Raw genomic sequence first — 16,365 nt, 5'->3', positions numbered from 1 at the left:
CATGGACACCGGTGCTGTAAAGTGCTTGAATTTGTTTTGTGCAAGAAGTTTTCTGGAAAAAAATCCATATTATTCCCTCCGGTCCGCTAATGTGTGATTCCGCCATCACTTCGTAGCCTATGCACACTAGCTTGCTTGATTTACGTTAGTTATGCGCATTTTCACGTTACGTTAAGTGTTAAGCTCGAAACTACTATGATGCGAACTCAGCGGTTCATGGTTTCATGCTAAAGTTAATATCAGATCATTTTCAGAATACAGTGTAAGATGTACAGAATATTCTTCAGTTTTATGCAAAACAGAAATACGACAAATGGAACATCAGATCTTTGTCATAAATTGCCAAAAAAAACTATGTTTTTTTGACACATGAAAACTGTAACAATGTATCTTACAAGGTAATACAATGTAACCTTGCTCTCACTTGAAATGTGTCCCCACATTAAGTCCTTGAATTTGAGGGTATTGGACCTGGAAAGTCCTTGAAAGGTCATTGTTTTTGAAGTTAACCGAGGTGTGGGAACCCAGCTAACACAACTATAACCCTTAACCTTGGGTTAATCCGTTACAGGGTTAACCCTAACTGAATCATCCTCGACACATGGTTTAGGAGGCCTTTAAATGATCTCAACTTTCCTGATAAACCTTATTATGATTACCTGATAATGCTGTCAAATCTGCAAGTAAACATCAGAATAACTTTGATGTTGTTGGTAATATTTCAACTGAACTGATCAACTCAGGTTTACTTGATTATCCAGGCATAATTTCTTGAGTATCAAATATGATCATAAGGCTTTTGAGGAAGGTTTATTTGTTTTTATCTCTCAATCATCATTATATTGCATTGCATTACATGTTTTAAACCGGTGGTATAATGCCCTTTTCACAAGATGTAAAATAAGTCTCTGGTGTCCCCAGAGTGTGTGTGTGAAGTTTTAGCTCAAAATACCCCACAGATATTTTTATATCGCATGTTAAAATTGTCACTTTTTGAGGGTGAGCAAAAACACACCGTTTTTGTGTCTGTTCCTTTAAATGCAAATGAGCTGCTGCTCCCGGCACAGGGGGCGGAGCTTCAACAGCTCGTGTTCTTTTACCTCACACACACACGCACTGAACATTTCAAAAACTTTTAGCCTTTTATGTTCAAACCGAAGTCAGACAATGATGGAGAGACTCAAGAAGAAGTGACAACATGTAGAAGCAACAGGACATTTCTGAATGGTTAGTTGATGAATTTATGAAGCTGATGTGTAGTTATCTTCTAGTCATTGATTAGCATATTCTGTCTTGATAATCTATAAATCGTGTTCAGGGGGCGGTTTTTATGTAAATTCTAGGGTTTGTGATGTCACTAACCCGTGACGAAGCTTGTGTAGTCTCCACTAGCCGTTTGTTGTAGTCCTTAAAAAGCGATTTCTTTAAAATCAAATCTCTCCCTTTGCTCTGAACTTTGAGCGTCGTAACTTTGCAGATGTAGTTTATGCTCAAACAGCAACATTACACACTAACTAAAGTTAGAAAAGTCAAATCATATTCAACCACCCCTTTAAACTACAGAGCTTCGATTATAAAGCTAAGCATTTAAAGAGATCGCATTTAAGCATAAAAAGAAGATATTTTGAAGACTTTCCATGTAATTACAATAACGAGGGCCGGAACAGTGTTCCACATGTGTCATGCATGCGCTGTACTTCATGTCTTCTGAAGTCATTCTGCAGAATCGAAACTTGAGTCGGGAACAGAATGTTGTCGTTATTTTACCGTCAATCATTCTTCATCTCGCTCGTCTTCCTCTCAGGTGTTTTATACGCCGGACTGATGTTGACTAAACAGGGACCGAAAGTCCTCGAGTTCAACTGTCGCTTCGGTGACCCTGAGTGTCAGGTGAGATGATTCATAGCACATTTTATTCATGTAAGTTGTATGCTTTGGGCAAGTTGTATCTCAGGTGAGCATCAGTTGGCTCTGTGGACGTTTGATGTGCTGCTGTTTGTTGATCCTTGAGGCGAAATCTCACCGTATGAAATATAATACCGTTGATATAATGATAGGGTGTTCAGGTAAACATCAATTAAAGAGATTCAGTCAGGACATCTTTCAGTGTTTTTTTTTTTTTTTTTCTTGTGACTTTTGGGGAACGCTCAATTATTTTGTATAAATGCCTTGCAGGCTTGTAGCTCTTTTCCATAAATGATAAGCCTAAAAAATGTCAAACAAAACAACCAACATAAAACAACATAACAGCAGTCCTAGTGACCTGTGCACGCATTACAACTCTTTTGAAGTCAAGTGTTTTTTTGGGGGGGTTTTTGTGAGGAATTGACTGAAAATATTGAAGCGCAGTTCCTTCAGTTACTCCATCTGATCTGATCGCAACGTTTCAATATTTTCAGTCCGTTCCTCACAAAAAGAGTCCGATTTGTTAATCCAGTCAACCGATTCATTGTAACGAACCGACTCAAAAGAATCAGAATCATTCACTGATTCAGACTCAGTGATCCAGTCGTGTTAACAGCAGACGGGGAAACGAATAATCAATGAATAACCTCTTGGATCTGTGTGGTCGCTCGGCTGTGTGTGTGTCTCTGTCAGGTCCTGATGCCGTTGCTGAAGTCTGATTTATATGAGGTGTTGAAGAACACGCTCCGGTCGGACCTGAGCTCGAGTCCAGTGCAGTGGCTGGAGGATGGTGTGGCCGTCACTGTGGTCATGGCCAGCGGAGGATATCCCGGCTCATATAAGAAGGGTCTGGAGATCACCGGTGCGTTCCTGACACGTTTATATATTTTATTTTATTTTATTTTATTTTATTATTGTATTATTTTATATTATTTTACACGTTTAAAATTAAAAGGTCCCACATTATACTAGCACGAAATTCATGGGACTCTTATTTTGAAATTTGTGCTTTATTACTTCCAGCTGCTCATTCACAAAAATGAGGGAGATACAATATGCACTCTTACAACCGTTTACAACATATAACAATATAAACATTGTAAACGTTGTATAAACATGGTTGTAGGAGTGCATATTTTATCTCCCTTATTTTTATGAATGAGCAGCTGGAAGTAATAAAGCATAAGCATTTTAAAACAAGAGTACCAGTGTATTTCAGGCTTTTATTATCTGGGACATGTAATATATATATTATACTATTGTAGGAGTGCATATTGTATCTCCCTAATTTTAATGAATGAGCAGCTGGTAGTAGTAAAGCACAGAAATTTCAAAATAAGAGTCCCATGAATTCGGGGCTAGTATAGAATGAATGTGTGTAGTACAAATGAAATACGAAAAAAAGCGTACTACATCCGCCATGTTGTCATTTTCATGTGATTTAGCAGTGTTGCTTCACCTCCATTCATAAATCCTCTATAGTACTATTCTACCGTACTATATAGTATAGAAGTAGGCATATTCAGACGCAGAGACTGACTTTGATGGGGCAGTTTTGATGTCAAATGAATGAATTCTGTGCTCTTTTCTACAGGTTTGTCCCGGGTGTCAGAGATGGGCGTTCAGGTGTTCCATGCAGGCACTGCGCTGAAGGAAGGGGGCGGGGTTATTACGAGTGGTGGGCGTGTCTTAACTGTGACTGCAGTCCGACCCACCCTTCAGAACGCCTTACGCTGCGCCAATGAAGCCGTGGCAGCGATCAGCTTCCCTGATGCCGTGTACCGGCGCGACATCGGCCACCGCGCCATCACGTACCTCACCCGCACCAGGTGTGTGTTTACACCGTAACCGGTTCACACTGTTCACACCGAAACCCTATCACACGGGTTGTCCCGTTCACGCCGTAACCCGTTCACGCCGTAACCCGTTCACACCGTAACCCAGGGGTGCCCAACCCTGCTCCTGCCGATCGACTGGCCTGCACAGTTTATCTCCAACCCTAATCAAACACACCTGAAGCAACCAATTAACATCTTCAGGAAGGCTTGAAAATTAAAGGCAGGTGTGTTTGATTAGGATTGGAGATAAACTGTGCAGGACAGTCGATCGGCAGGAGCAGGGTTGGGCACCCCTGCTGTAACCCGTTCACACCGTAACCCGTTCACACCAAAACCCGTTCACACCGTAACCCGTTCACGCCAAAACCCGTTCACACAGTAACCGGTTCACACAGTGATCAGGTCACACCGAAAACAGTTCAAACCATAACCGGTTCACACAGTAATCAGGTCACACCGTAATCCGTTCTCACCACAACCCGTCCACACCGTAACCCGTCCACACCGTAATCCGTTCTCACCACAACCCGTCCACACCGTAACCCGTCCACACCGTAACCCGTCCAACCACACCGTAACCCGTCCACACCACAACCCGTCCACACCGTAACCCGTCCACACCGTAATCCGTTCTCACCACAACCCGTCCACACCGTAACCCGTCCACACCGTAACCCGTCCACACCAACACTTCAGATTTAATATCAGTGTAATTCTGTGATTTGTATAAATTTTTCTAATAAACAAAGTCACAAAGACAGTATTCTGGCCTTTTTTTGTGTGTGTGTTGTCTGCAAATCAAGCATCACTAGCACTATTACAGCTATGTTTTTAGAGTTATGTTTGTTTGAATCACTAACCGTAACTATTACAGTTCAGTCTGCCATAGCATTTTATTTATTTTCAGTTTTATTTAAAGGGATAGTTCACCCAAAAATGAAAATTAGCCCATGATTTACTCTCCCTCAAGCCATCCTAGGTGAGTGACTTTCTTCTTTCAGACGATTACAATTGGAGTCATATAAAAAAAAGTCCTGACTCTTCCAAGCTTTATAATGGCAGTGAATGGCCGTTTCTGTTTTAAAGTCCATAAAAGTGCATCATATCCATGATAAAAGGATCCTACATCCTACGCCATACATCAAGTGTTACTCTTCTGGCGTAAGTCGACTTGCGTAGGCCGTCTGCCGCAAGCTAGTTATTTTAGTCGATAAAGCTTTAAATATAGATATTTTTCTTACACACATGCATCGCTTCGCTTCAGAAGCCCTTTATTAACCCCCACAGACCCATGTGATGCACTTTTATGATGAATAGATGCACTTTTATGATGGATAGATGCACTTTTATGATGGATAGATGCACTTTTATGATGGATGGATGCACTTTTATGATGGATAGATGCACTTTTATGATGGATAGATGCACTTTTATGATGGATAGATGCACTTTTATGATGGATGGATGCACTTTTATGATGGATAGATGCACTTTTATGATGGATAGATGCACTTTTATGATGGATAGATGCACTTTTATGATGGATAGATGCACTTTTATGATGGATAGATGCACTTTTATGGACTTCAAAACAGAATTGCCATTCACTGCCATAGCTTGGAAGAACCAGGACATATTTTTAATATAACTCCGATTGTATTCGTCTGATAGAAGAATGTGATATTCACCTAGGATGACTAGAGGATGAGTAAATCATGGTCTAATTTTCATTTTTGGGTGAACTATCCCTGTCAAACAGTGAAATCTTTATGGTTTAAACAGTGCAATCATTGCATCATGGTGGTGTGTTTTGGTGCAGATAAGCAGCACTGATCACACAGAGTTTGATTTGGTGATTTAGATCAGCTGACCGTTGTGTTTGTCCCACAGAGGACTGACGTATAAAGACAGTGGCGTGGACATCGCTGCTGGAAACAGACTCGTGGACTTGATCAAACCTCTGGCCAAGGCCACGTCTCGACCAGGTGATTCCTCAGATCGCATCACAGATCGCTTTATGCCAGTTTCACACAGCCTCGTAATTGTGTTTTTCCATTTTTGTAACCGCTAGTTGATGTCTCCTCTCATTCACTGAGTGATTGATTGACGTGTCTGTACTCGTGGTTTACTCTTCTGAAAGGAGGGTACTGAGTTCAAAGCCACTAAACGACGTCAATCAACATGCTGTCGGTTATTAGAACAATACTTTCAGCTTGTCACTCAAACTACAAACAAAACCACATTTACTGTGACATGCTTATGAACTTATTTATGATGAGAGGAGATTTGTTAAGGTTATATAGGTTTATTCACTATAGGTAAATAGGGGTGTGCATTGGCACTGCCCTCACAATTCGATTCGATTATGATTCACCAGGTAACGATTCGATTCAATTCGATTCTACGATGCATCATCAGTCATGAGGCAATACAAGCAGTCAGATATTGAACAACAGATTTTATTGGCTGCTATGTGTGTATTATCACTCTCCTGTATCTTTGACATAAATGTCAATAAATAAAATAAAATTGAATGGTACAGGGTATTGGATATGGCATTTTCAAACCTGAAAAAGAAAACATAAATCACTGCTTTCAGTGCTTTGAATGAGAAATGTTTCTCTTCTCTCTGCTTTAGAACCATTTGAAATTAAATAGAGCAATAATAACAGCAAACTTTTTCCAGCAAGTGAACATTAGTGTTTTTTTACACACAGTAAAATAGCAGCTCTAAGACAGGGCACTTCCTGAACTCCTGTGCAAATATTAATCAGTAATCACAGTCACACTATTGTAACAAGATGTTCAGATGTCCGCTTTCCAGGCTTTGGGTGCGTTTTTAATTACCCGTCTATCGCGGTCATCTCCCTCCGCCTCAGCCATCTTGATGGTTGTTGTTGTTATGCCACCGGAAGTAATTGAAACTTCACAACTTTACTGTCCAACTCAAGGCCAGAAAATAAACAGTGACATAATCGATTATGGCACTTTGCCGCATCGATGCTGAATCATGCATGCCCCGCATTGCGATGCATCGCCGAATCGATTATTGTTGACACCACTAATAGGTAAATCACTAACCTCGACTATTTAAGTGATGTGTGTGTGTGCGAGAGAGAGAGAGTGTGTGTGCGCGCGTGAGAGTGTGTGTGCGCTAGGGCTGTCAAAATTGCTCAAAAATGACGTTCGAATATTCCCTCTAAAAAACACACGAATATTCGAACTATTCGAACATCTGGTTGCGCATTTTTTCAATGACGCGCATTACGTCAATAACAGGACAAATTAATACAAAGAGACATACATAACTTGTATAGGTAGTTAATTTAAGTTTAAACATATTTGACAATGTATTACCAACACAAAACCAAGTAAATAAACTAATGGCCAAGACCGCAGACCTCAGTCTCGCTCACTCGCAGGCACTCTCTCTCTCTCTCTCTCTCTCTCTCTCTCTCTCGCGCTCACGCTCTCTCTGCTCATAACGGTTTAAATGAACAACAATAAGCACATGTTGAGTGCTGATCAAGAGTTTTGTGCAAGCAATTTAAGGTCGCGACTCTTGCCCCAAATATAGCAGGCTTCATTCAGTGATTGAAACAAATGTATTAACATTAATTGAAGTTTTACAGTATAGAACCGACATTGAACGCTCCGAGCGAGCTGTGCTGTGGTAAACATGGAACTTTTCTGTTTAACGTTAAATAAAATGAGGCACACAATTCCGAGAAATGTGACAATAAAGAACTTTTACCCTGAGGTTCATAAAAAATAAAGTGCTATTAAAAAAGAAAAAGGCTACTTACATTATTGGTGCTTGTATTAAAAAAAGGAAAAACTGACTGCAATTTATTCCATTGTCTTTTAGTGCACTGTCAACTTTCAGCAGTGCGACTCGTGTGACCTGTCCCTCAAGTCTTGTTTATACTCGACGCGTCCGCACGAGCGCGAATCGCCCCCTATCGTTTCAAAGAATAGTACAACGGCGAGCGCGTCGAGTATAAACGCCTCGTCCGTTTGGGGAAGTGTCTGCGGAGACTCGCGCTGCGGAGACAGGCGAAAGTATAAACAAGGCTTCAGGCAGCGCGCGCGCCCACTCGCAAAGCAGACAGCCGCGCCTCTGCTTCCGCGGGCGTGTTTTTCCATATTCGAAATTCACATTCGAATATTCATTTTCACGTTCGAATTTCTGTTTTTTAAAGCTATTCGAATATATATTCGAATTTAGAATATTCGTTGACAGCCCTAGTGTGCGCGCGTGAGAGTGTGTGTGCGCGCGTGAGAGTGTGTGTGTGTGTGTGTGTGTGTGTGCGCGCGTGAGAGTGTGTGTGTGTGTGTGCGCGCGTGAGAGTGTGTGTGTGTGCGTGCGCGCGTGAGAGTGTGTGTGTGTGTGTGTGTGTGTGTGCGCGCGTGAGAGAGAGAGTGTGTGTGTGAGAGAGAGTGTGTGTGTGTGTGTGTGTGTGTGAGAAAGAGAGAGAGTGTGTGTGCACGTGTGTGCACGCGAGAGAGAGAGTGTGTGTGTGTGTGTGTGTGTGCGAGAGAGAGAGAGAGTGTGTGTATGTGTCAAAACCAGTGTTGGCTCATTAAGTTATTAATTATTAGCTACTAATGACATCTTCAGCAGTGATTTTCAGCATGTGTGTGTGTGTCTGCGTCCAGGGTGTAATGCGGAGCTCGGCGGGTTCGCCGGGCTTTTCGATCTGAAAGCTGCAGGATTCATCGACCCGATCCTGGTGTCTGGAACAGACGGAGTGGGAACTAAACTGAAGGTAGTGTGTGAACCGACACGATGCTTGTGTGTCTGTCTGTCTGTCTGTCTGTCTGTCTGTGGTTTAGGGTGTGACACTGGATCATCATTGTGTGTGTGTGTGTGTGTGTGTGTGTGTGTGTGTGTGTGTGTGTGTGTGTGTGTGTGTAGGTGGCTCAGGCGTGTGGCCTGCACAGCACTCTGGGACAGGATCTGGTGGCGATGTGTGTGAATGATGTTCTGGCTCAGGGAGCGGAGCCGCTGTTCTTCCTCGATTACTTCTCCTGTGGACGCCTGGATGTGGGAGTGGCGTCTTCTGTGATTGGAGGAATCGCAGACGCCTGTCAGATGGCCGGCTGCGCTCTGTTAGGTCAGTCACACACACTAATCATCACAATAACTGATCGCCTGCTGTTCGTGTTTTAAAGAAGAAACGATGCAAAATAAAAGTTATATCTCATAATTATGTCTTAGTATGTCATGATTATGACTTATCTCATATTTTTGACTTTTTAATTATGATGCAGTACTGTATGTCAGTCATAATTCAGATAAAAAGTTGTAATTATCTCATAATTATGTCTTAGTCAAAATTAAGGTAAAATTATAATTATGACATACTACATCATAATTATGACTCAGTCAGAAATACGAGATGAGTCAAAATCATGACATACTATCTCATAATTATGTCTTAGTATGTCATGATTATGACTTATCTTGTTTATTTGACTTTTTGTCATAATTATGATGTAGTATGTGTCAGTCATAATTCAGATACATTTTTTTAATTATCTCATAATTATGTCTTATGTCATGATTATGACTTATCTCGTATTTGTGACTTTTTGCAATAATTGTGACTTCATTTCTTTCTTAATTGTGCGTGTGTGTGTGTGCTTGTGTGTGTGTGTGCGCGTGTGTGTGCGCGTGTGTGTGCGTGTGCGTGTGCGTGCGTGTGCGTGTGCGTGTGTATGTGTGCGTGCGTGTGCGTGCGCGTGCGTGTGCGCGTGTGTGCGTGTGTGCGCGTGTGTGCGTGCGCGTGCGCGTGCGTGTGCGTGCGTGTGCGTGTGTGCGCGTGTGTGCGTGCGCGTGCGTGTGCGTGTGCGTGTGCGTGTGCGTGTGCGTGTGCGTGTGTATGTGTGCGTGCGTGCGCGTGCGCGTGCGTGTGTGTGTGTATGTGTGCGTGCGTGTGCGTGTGTGCGTGCGCGTGTGTGTGTTCAGGAGGAGAGACCGCAGAGATGCCGGGTGTGTACGGCCCCGGTGAGTACGATCTGGCGGGCTTCTGCGTGGGGGCCGTGGAGCGCGGGGCCGTCCTGCCCAGACTCAGGGACATCACTGAGGGAGATCTGCTCATCGGCGTGGCCTCGTCGGGGCTCCACAGCAACGGCTTCAGTCTCGTGCGGAAAGTCCTGGAGCGCCTCGACCTGCAGTACGGCTCGCCGGCTCCGTTCGGACAGCCGGGACAGAGCATCGGTATGACGGAGTCAGAGATAAGATGACACACACACACCACATATCCCTCTGAACACCAGAGGGCTTCTCTCACACAAACAGTTCACATCACACACACACGCCAAATATGCCCCGCAGAAGTACGATAACACGCATCATTCCAGGAAACCCCTGTCGCTGAATCTGAATAAACAGAAGATTGAACCGCTTTGATTAAACACGACTAATAAACACACGACTGCCTTATTCTGTGTCAGAAGCTCATCATCTCACAGGAGGAGGAGCTCAGCTGTCCTTATGGAGTGAGTTTGGAGTAAAAGCATGTTATTAAATGTCATAAATGCTTCCCATGTCTGGAAAGATGTTTGACGTGTGTTGCTTTTTCAAATGCACGTTATAAGCGACTCAAACTCACAGTGCTCTCAGAGTGAGCCGCGTTTACAGAGCCGATCATCACTGACACGCTGCGCATTAGATATCATATTTGCGATTTCATAATCACGATAGGCCAAATCAGTTTAAGTGTGATTTCATGTAAATTGCGATTTATCATGCAGCGCTGCTGCTTCATGTGCTGTTATGAGTCCTCATGTCTGCACTGTGGTTTGAAGGTGACGTCCTGCTCACGCCCACCAAGATCTACAGCCGTTTGCTTCAGCCAATCCTGCGCAGCGGAGCCGTGAAGGCCTACGCCCACATCACCGGAGGCGGGCTCTTGGAGAACATCCCTCGCGTTCTCCCGCCAGAACTGGCCGTGGACCTCGGTGAGCAGCGACCCCTCCTTCACTGGGGCACAGATGCAGTTCGCAGTCAAAAAGGATCAAATAAAAAAAAATTGTTTTAAATTAAATTTAATTAAATGTGCAAAATAAATAAAAACACTGATTATGGACTTTGTAATGTCTAATGTAATCTCTTATAATGATATCTGATTATTATAATGATAAACTGCTTAAGTCAATCATTGACCAAAAATAAGTTGGGGTTTGTAAATTAAAAAAACAATCATATTAATATTTATTTTATTTATTTATTTTTTGCAAAATTGAATCTGCAAAATAAAAAGTTTCAGTCACAGTGTGTGTGAAAACTGATCAAATATCTCCTCAACCATTGGTGGTGTTTGAGGAGACCCCCCCCCCCCCCCATGTTAAACGCTTTGATTGCAGACAACAGCGCTATATACATGTAATGAATTATTATTATTATTATTTGTGATACCTTTATATATTTAGTATTAATGAATAAGTGTATTTAGGTTTGATGCATTGTAATATTTTCACACATGGTGTTCTCTGATCCGCATGGTTTCAGACGCGTCGCGCTGGAGGATCCCGAGTGTGTTCTCATGGCTGTTTGTTCACGGGTGTGTGTCGGAGGAGGAGATGAGCCGCACCTTTAACCTCGGCCTGGGGGCCGTGCTCGTGGTCAGCAGACCGGAGGGCCAACGCGTGCTGAGGCTCCTGAGGGCCCAAGAGGAGGCCTGGGTCATCGGGTCACTCGCTCACAGACAACCCGGTCAGAACACACTCCTCTATACACACACACACACACACACACACACACACACACACACACACACACACAGAGCAGACCTGAGGGCCAACGTGTGCTGAGGCTCCTGAGGGCCCAAGAGGAGGCCTGGGTCATCGGGTCACTCGCTCACAGACAACCCGGTCAGCGCGCGCACACACACACACAGACGCACACTCCTCTACACACACACACACACACATTCTTTGTGTATACCTTTGGGCGGTGTTCTGATGTAGATTCATGTTTGAACTAAGTGTTTTAGGAAGGTGTGGCTGAGCCGTAACTATTATAAAGAATTTCTCTTTATGTTTGACACTTTGAGCTTTGTAACTCTGCAGATCTTATACATGCACTAACAGCTGCATAACACACTAAAGAGAAAGGAAAACAAGAAATCGCATCACATGACCCCCCTTTAAAGGGACAGTTCACCCAAAAATCAAACTTCTGTCATCATTTACTCACCCTTATATTGTTCCAAACCTGTATGAGTTTCCCTCTGCTGAACACAAAGGAAGATATGTCAAAGAATGTCTGTAATCAAACATTTTGACTTCCATAGTATTTATTTTCCTGCTATGGCTTCCGTCAACTGTCTGGTTACCAACATTCTTCGAAATATCTTCTTTTTATTTCAACAGAAGAAAGAAACTCATACATGTTTGGGACAATATAAGGGTGAGTAAATAATGACAGAATCTTCATTTTTGGGTGAACTGTCCCTTTAAGAGACGAGACTTTAAAGTAAAGTGTGTGTGTGTGTGTTTCTGTTGAACGGACAGGTTCGGAGTGTGTGGTGATCAGGAACCTGGAGCGGAGTCTGAAGATGAGTCCGGGTCGCTCTCCCGACACCAGCGCTCTGCAGAACGGCTCTCTTCCCGGAGAACAGTCCTCACGCAAGAGGACCCGAGTGGCCGTGCTGATCTCCGGAACCGGTGTGTGTCTGTGTGTGCGCCGTTATCAGGGTTGGGGAACTTTGAAGAGTAATGCATTACAATATTGCCGGGGGCGGGGCTTTTACAATTCAAAGCCGCGATGTACAGAAAATCACACAAAGATATAGAAGAAAATGTATAAAAACATTTTGGATCAATAAAACTAAGAAATAACATAAATAACTCCAGAAAGGCCACACTGCAGACAGGATTTACATTTCACATGCAAATCAAATTAAATCGGCTAAATTACCTGTGCGAGCAGGCCAGCCTACAGCACAACATCGATGCACCAAAAAAATAAACAATTCATTTACTAAATTAAATATAAACAGAATATACCTTTCTTACAAATAAAAATACAAAACGAAATAAATCAGAATCAAGTCACAAGATGAGGAGCAAATGTGTGCAAAATGCCTAAAGTGCAGGGGAACATATATTCAAAACACAAGCCACAAATAGTTAGATTAGATAACCCTGACAGATCAATAAATAAAATTAAAATAAAGAAATTATTAAAATAACGATAGTAGCCAGAATTTTCTACTTTGTCTTTTTTACTGCAGAAACAACAATAAATGCTAAACTGGAGTGGCAGTCTTTAGCTAAACATGTTCACAGCATCCAAAAATCTAATTAGAAACGGCTGAAAAGTTTTGAAACCACTTGTACCCTATACCTGATCGAGAGAACAAATCCAGTCTTTCACTCTGTCTGTGTCCGTTGGAGTCTTTTGTGCGCGCGGATAAAATACATTCTAAAACACGTAACGTGAAAAACGTTTAACGACATAGTTCAATTAAAATATGAAAACGCTTTACTAGGAGGAACGCGCTGCGGTCATATTATGGGTTCATCTGCTTATCTGCACATAGTATGGTTTCTTAATAAAGTGTGTGTGTGTGTACATGAAGCCACGTTAAAGTGCCTTTTAAGCGTTTTAAAAGCTTTTTTCACGTTAAGCATTTTAGAATGTCCCGTGGAAAACCAACTTGTAAACGTTGGCCGGCAGAAGTGCGATCATGGTTTTCCTGATGCTAAATCCAGCCTTGGAGAATATCCTTTCTGATGGTGTACATCCACACTTTAGATTTTCTTATCCCAGACATTGTTAAAGATTTAAACCCTTGCCGCCAAGACGCTCCTCTGTCGGTCACGGATTGAAAGTGAAACTTAAATCTGTCACGGGGTGTTTGGATTTATTCACGCACGTTAAAAAATATTTATTAAAAGCTTCTTTCTTTGCAAATTTTTATATACAGCATTATCATAATAGGCTGAATGTTAACGTATTGACAGAAAACCGGTAGTTCTATGTGAAATCAGACATCAGAGTCCTGCAACGGGTTGGGTATCCGTGGGTACCCGCATAAAAGTGGCTAAAACGGGTGGATTGTGACATTCCTAAAATTCACGGGCGGGGACACGGGCGGATAATGAACTCCTTGCGGGCGGGTAGCGGATGAAAAATATGTGCAATATTTTGTATGTCTAAATTACCAGCATTACACATACGCACATATGTGTTTTAGTAAGGCCATCCTTAAAAATATTCTTGTTTGCCGTAACCCGACCGACCCTGTCAGTTTAGGACCGACACAATTAAATTTTTTTCTCCCCTTTTAGTCCGACCAAGTTGCGACATTAAATTTCTCTGTACTGTAGGCTAATAGGCCTATGTGTTGTAGCCCAGTCATTAAAAAACGATTTAGTTTCATATTCATGTTTAAATAAAATAATATACTTTTTTTTTAAATTTCATGTTGATTATATGAAAAGTGAAAAGCATGAATAAGATAAGATGATCCCGAATATCGTGAGACAAATGGAGTGGGCAGACATGATTTTGACCACTTCATTAAGTTTGTTAAGCCTTTCTTTAAAGTGAATTTCGTTTTGTATTAATTGTATCTTCATTTTAATCAATGTTTCATCTACCAAATTCATGGATTTAATAAATAAGTAAATATAGCAGGCAGGCAATATAATCAGGACACGGCCGGAGGCGCCCGCGCGTGAACTGATCGTCTCTTAAATGAACCGAAACTCATCGTATAAGCTACTTGCCTCACAGACCTGAGAAATAGAAAGCATGAAATGTGTACTTTTAAACAAAACAATTCAAAACGAATGAAAACAGACTGTTCTCTGCTTATAATCCGTATGAAATGTGCATTTCTCTCTGGCGCGTTCACTACTGTGAAGATCGCGAGTCAGCATCGTCATCTTTGACACAGAAAACACTTGCTTATTAATAAACAATTGAAATGTCTCATTGATATATTTGACAGGCCTATTAATAATCATTACTTTTCCCAGTTCTTTGTGACAGCTTTCAGGTGCGTTATTGGCAGCGCACCCTTATGTTACATGAACGCGTCACCTGTGTGGTTTATCGCGGGCACGGGTCGGGTAACGGGCCAAATATTAACGGGTCTGGGCGGGTGCGGATTTAATTCTGATATTATCACGGGTGACGGGTCGGATCTGGTGCTGGACTTTGCGGGTACGGGCGGGGGCGGGTCTCCAAAAATGGACCCGTGCAGGACTCTGTCAGACATTGAGCGCCCTCATATAGCCAAAGTGGCATGATCCTCGTTTCATAACACCTCTGCGAAGATTCGACCGTGAGATCGGTAGTCGAATCAGGCTCCTCCTATCGAAGCATCGAATCTTCGACTGTTCGGGGTCACCCCTACTTATTTGAAAAAGTAGCTTTGATATTTTGTTGTAAGTTTTAAAAGTTATGGGTTACTTTGCTAGTTACTTGATTACGTAATACAAGTTACTTGTAATGAGTTACACACAACACTGCTGATGACATGAAGATATTGAGACTGTGTGTGTGTGTGTGTGTGTGTGTGTGTGTGACAGGAACGAACCTGCAGGCGCTGATGGAGCAGGCGAAGAAACCCTCGAGCTCGGCGGAGATCGTGGTGGTCATCTCCAACAGACCGGGCGTCACGGGGTTAAAGAGGGCGTCTATGGCCGGCATTCAGACGCGGGTTTGTCTGAAATATAAATATATCTGTAGACACATTATGCATATAACACTGTCCTTACCAGAGGGCCCAAGAGGAGGCCTGGGTCATCGGGTCACTCGCTCACAGACAACCCGGTCAGAACACACTCCTCTATACACACACACACACACACACACACACACACACACACACACACACACACACACACACACACACACACACACACACACACACACACACACACACACACACACACACTTTCCTGTACACACACACACTCCTCTACACACACACATGATGAAGGCTGATTGGACGAGCTGTTCTCACACACACACACACACACACACACACACACACACACACACACACACACACACACACACACACACAGAGCAGACCTGAGGGCCAATGAGTGCTGAGGCTCCTGAGGGCCTCCAGAGTTCAGTTTGTGTATTTTTTGTGATTTTGTCGAAACGATAGTTATAGACGATACTTTGTTGAGTGTGTTTTTGTGCTGACTCGTGAAGATTTTAATATTCTTCATATTTTGAGTTCACACCAGTGATTAAATTAATTTTTTCAGTAAGGCTGATATTTGCCACCTAAAATTGATTTCCGGGGGATTTATACCTTTTATAAGTGCAATTTTTACTACTACTAAGTCATAATTATGAAATAACATAAAAATCCAGTTATGACAGAAAGTCATCGTTTTGACTTTTTAGTATTATCATTATGACTTTTTAATATTATAATTTACTTTTTAATGCCAATTATGACTTAGTATGTCATCATGACTTATCTCATAATTATGAATTTTTGCTTTTTCTCTCATAATTATGACTTTGTAAATACATTTTGACTTTCTGTCATAATTGACCATCTCATAATTGATGTTTTATCTAATAATTGACTTAGTATGTCATTATTGATTTTTTTTTTATCTCATAATTTTGACTTTT

The 16,365-nt window shown here is 42.1% G+C and overlaps 1 protein-coding gene across 1 annotated transcript in view; it reads left to right on the top strand.

Moving 5' to 3' along the window:
* The window catches only part of gart (phosphoribosylglycinamide formyltransferase), a 36,237-nt gene that overhangs the window by 10,430 nt on the left and 9,442 nt on the right, over positions 1 to 16,365 (top strand). Inside the window, exons 10-20 of the mRNA XM_082163986.1 lie at positions 1,805 to 1,890; positions 2,599 to 2,767; positions 3,500 to 3,734; positions 5,634 to 5,728; positions 8,403 to 8,512; positions 8,662 to 8,860; positions 9,715 to 9,966; positions 10,557 to 10,709; positions 11,260 to 11,463; positions 12,264 to 12,416; positions 15,294 to 15,424. Of these exons, the coding sequence (XP_082020112.1) occupies positions 1,805 to 1,890; positions 2,599 to 2,767; positions 3,500 to 3,734; positions 5,634 to 5,728; positions 8,403 to 8,512; positions 8,662 to 8,860; positions 9,715 to 9,966; positions 10,557 to 10,709; positions 11,260 to 11,463; positions 12,264 to 12,416; positions 15,294 to 15,424 (1,787 nt within the window). The remainder of the gene's footprint in view (positions 1 to 1,804; positions 1,891 to 2,598; positions 2,768 to 3,499; positions 3,735 to 5,633; positions 5,729 to 8,402; positions 8,513 to 8,661; positions 8,861 to 9,714; positions 9,967 to 10,556; positions 10,710 to 11,259; positions 11,464 to 12,263; positions 12,417 to 15,293; positions 15,425 to 16,365) is intronic.

Source organism: Leuciscus leuciscus (genome assembly GCF_965113295.1).
Source record: "Leuciscus leuciscus genome assembly, chromosome: 3".
In the NCBI taxonomy this organism is placed as follows: domain Eukaryota; kingdom Metazoa; phylum Chordata; class Actinopteri; order Cypriniformes; family Leuciscidae; genus Leuciscus; species Leuciscus leuciscus.
This window is presented reverse-complemented; position numbering and strand designations above follow the sequence as displayed.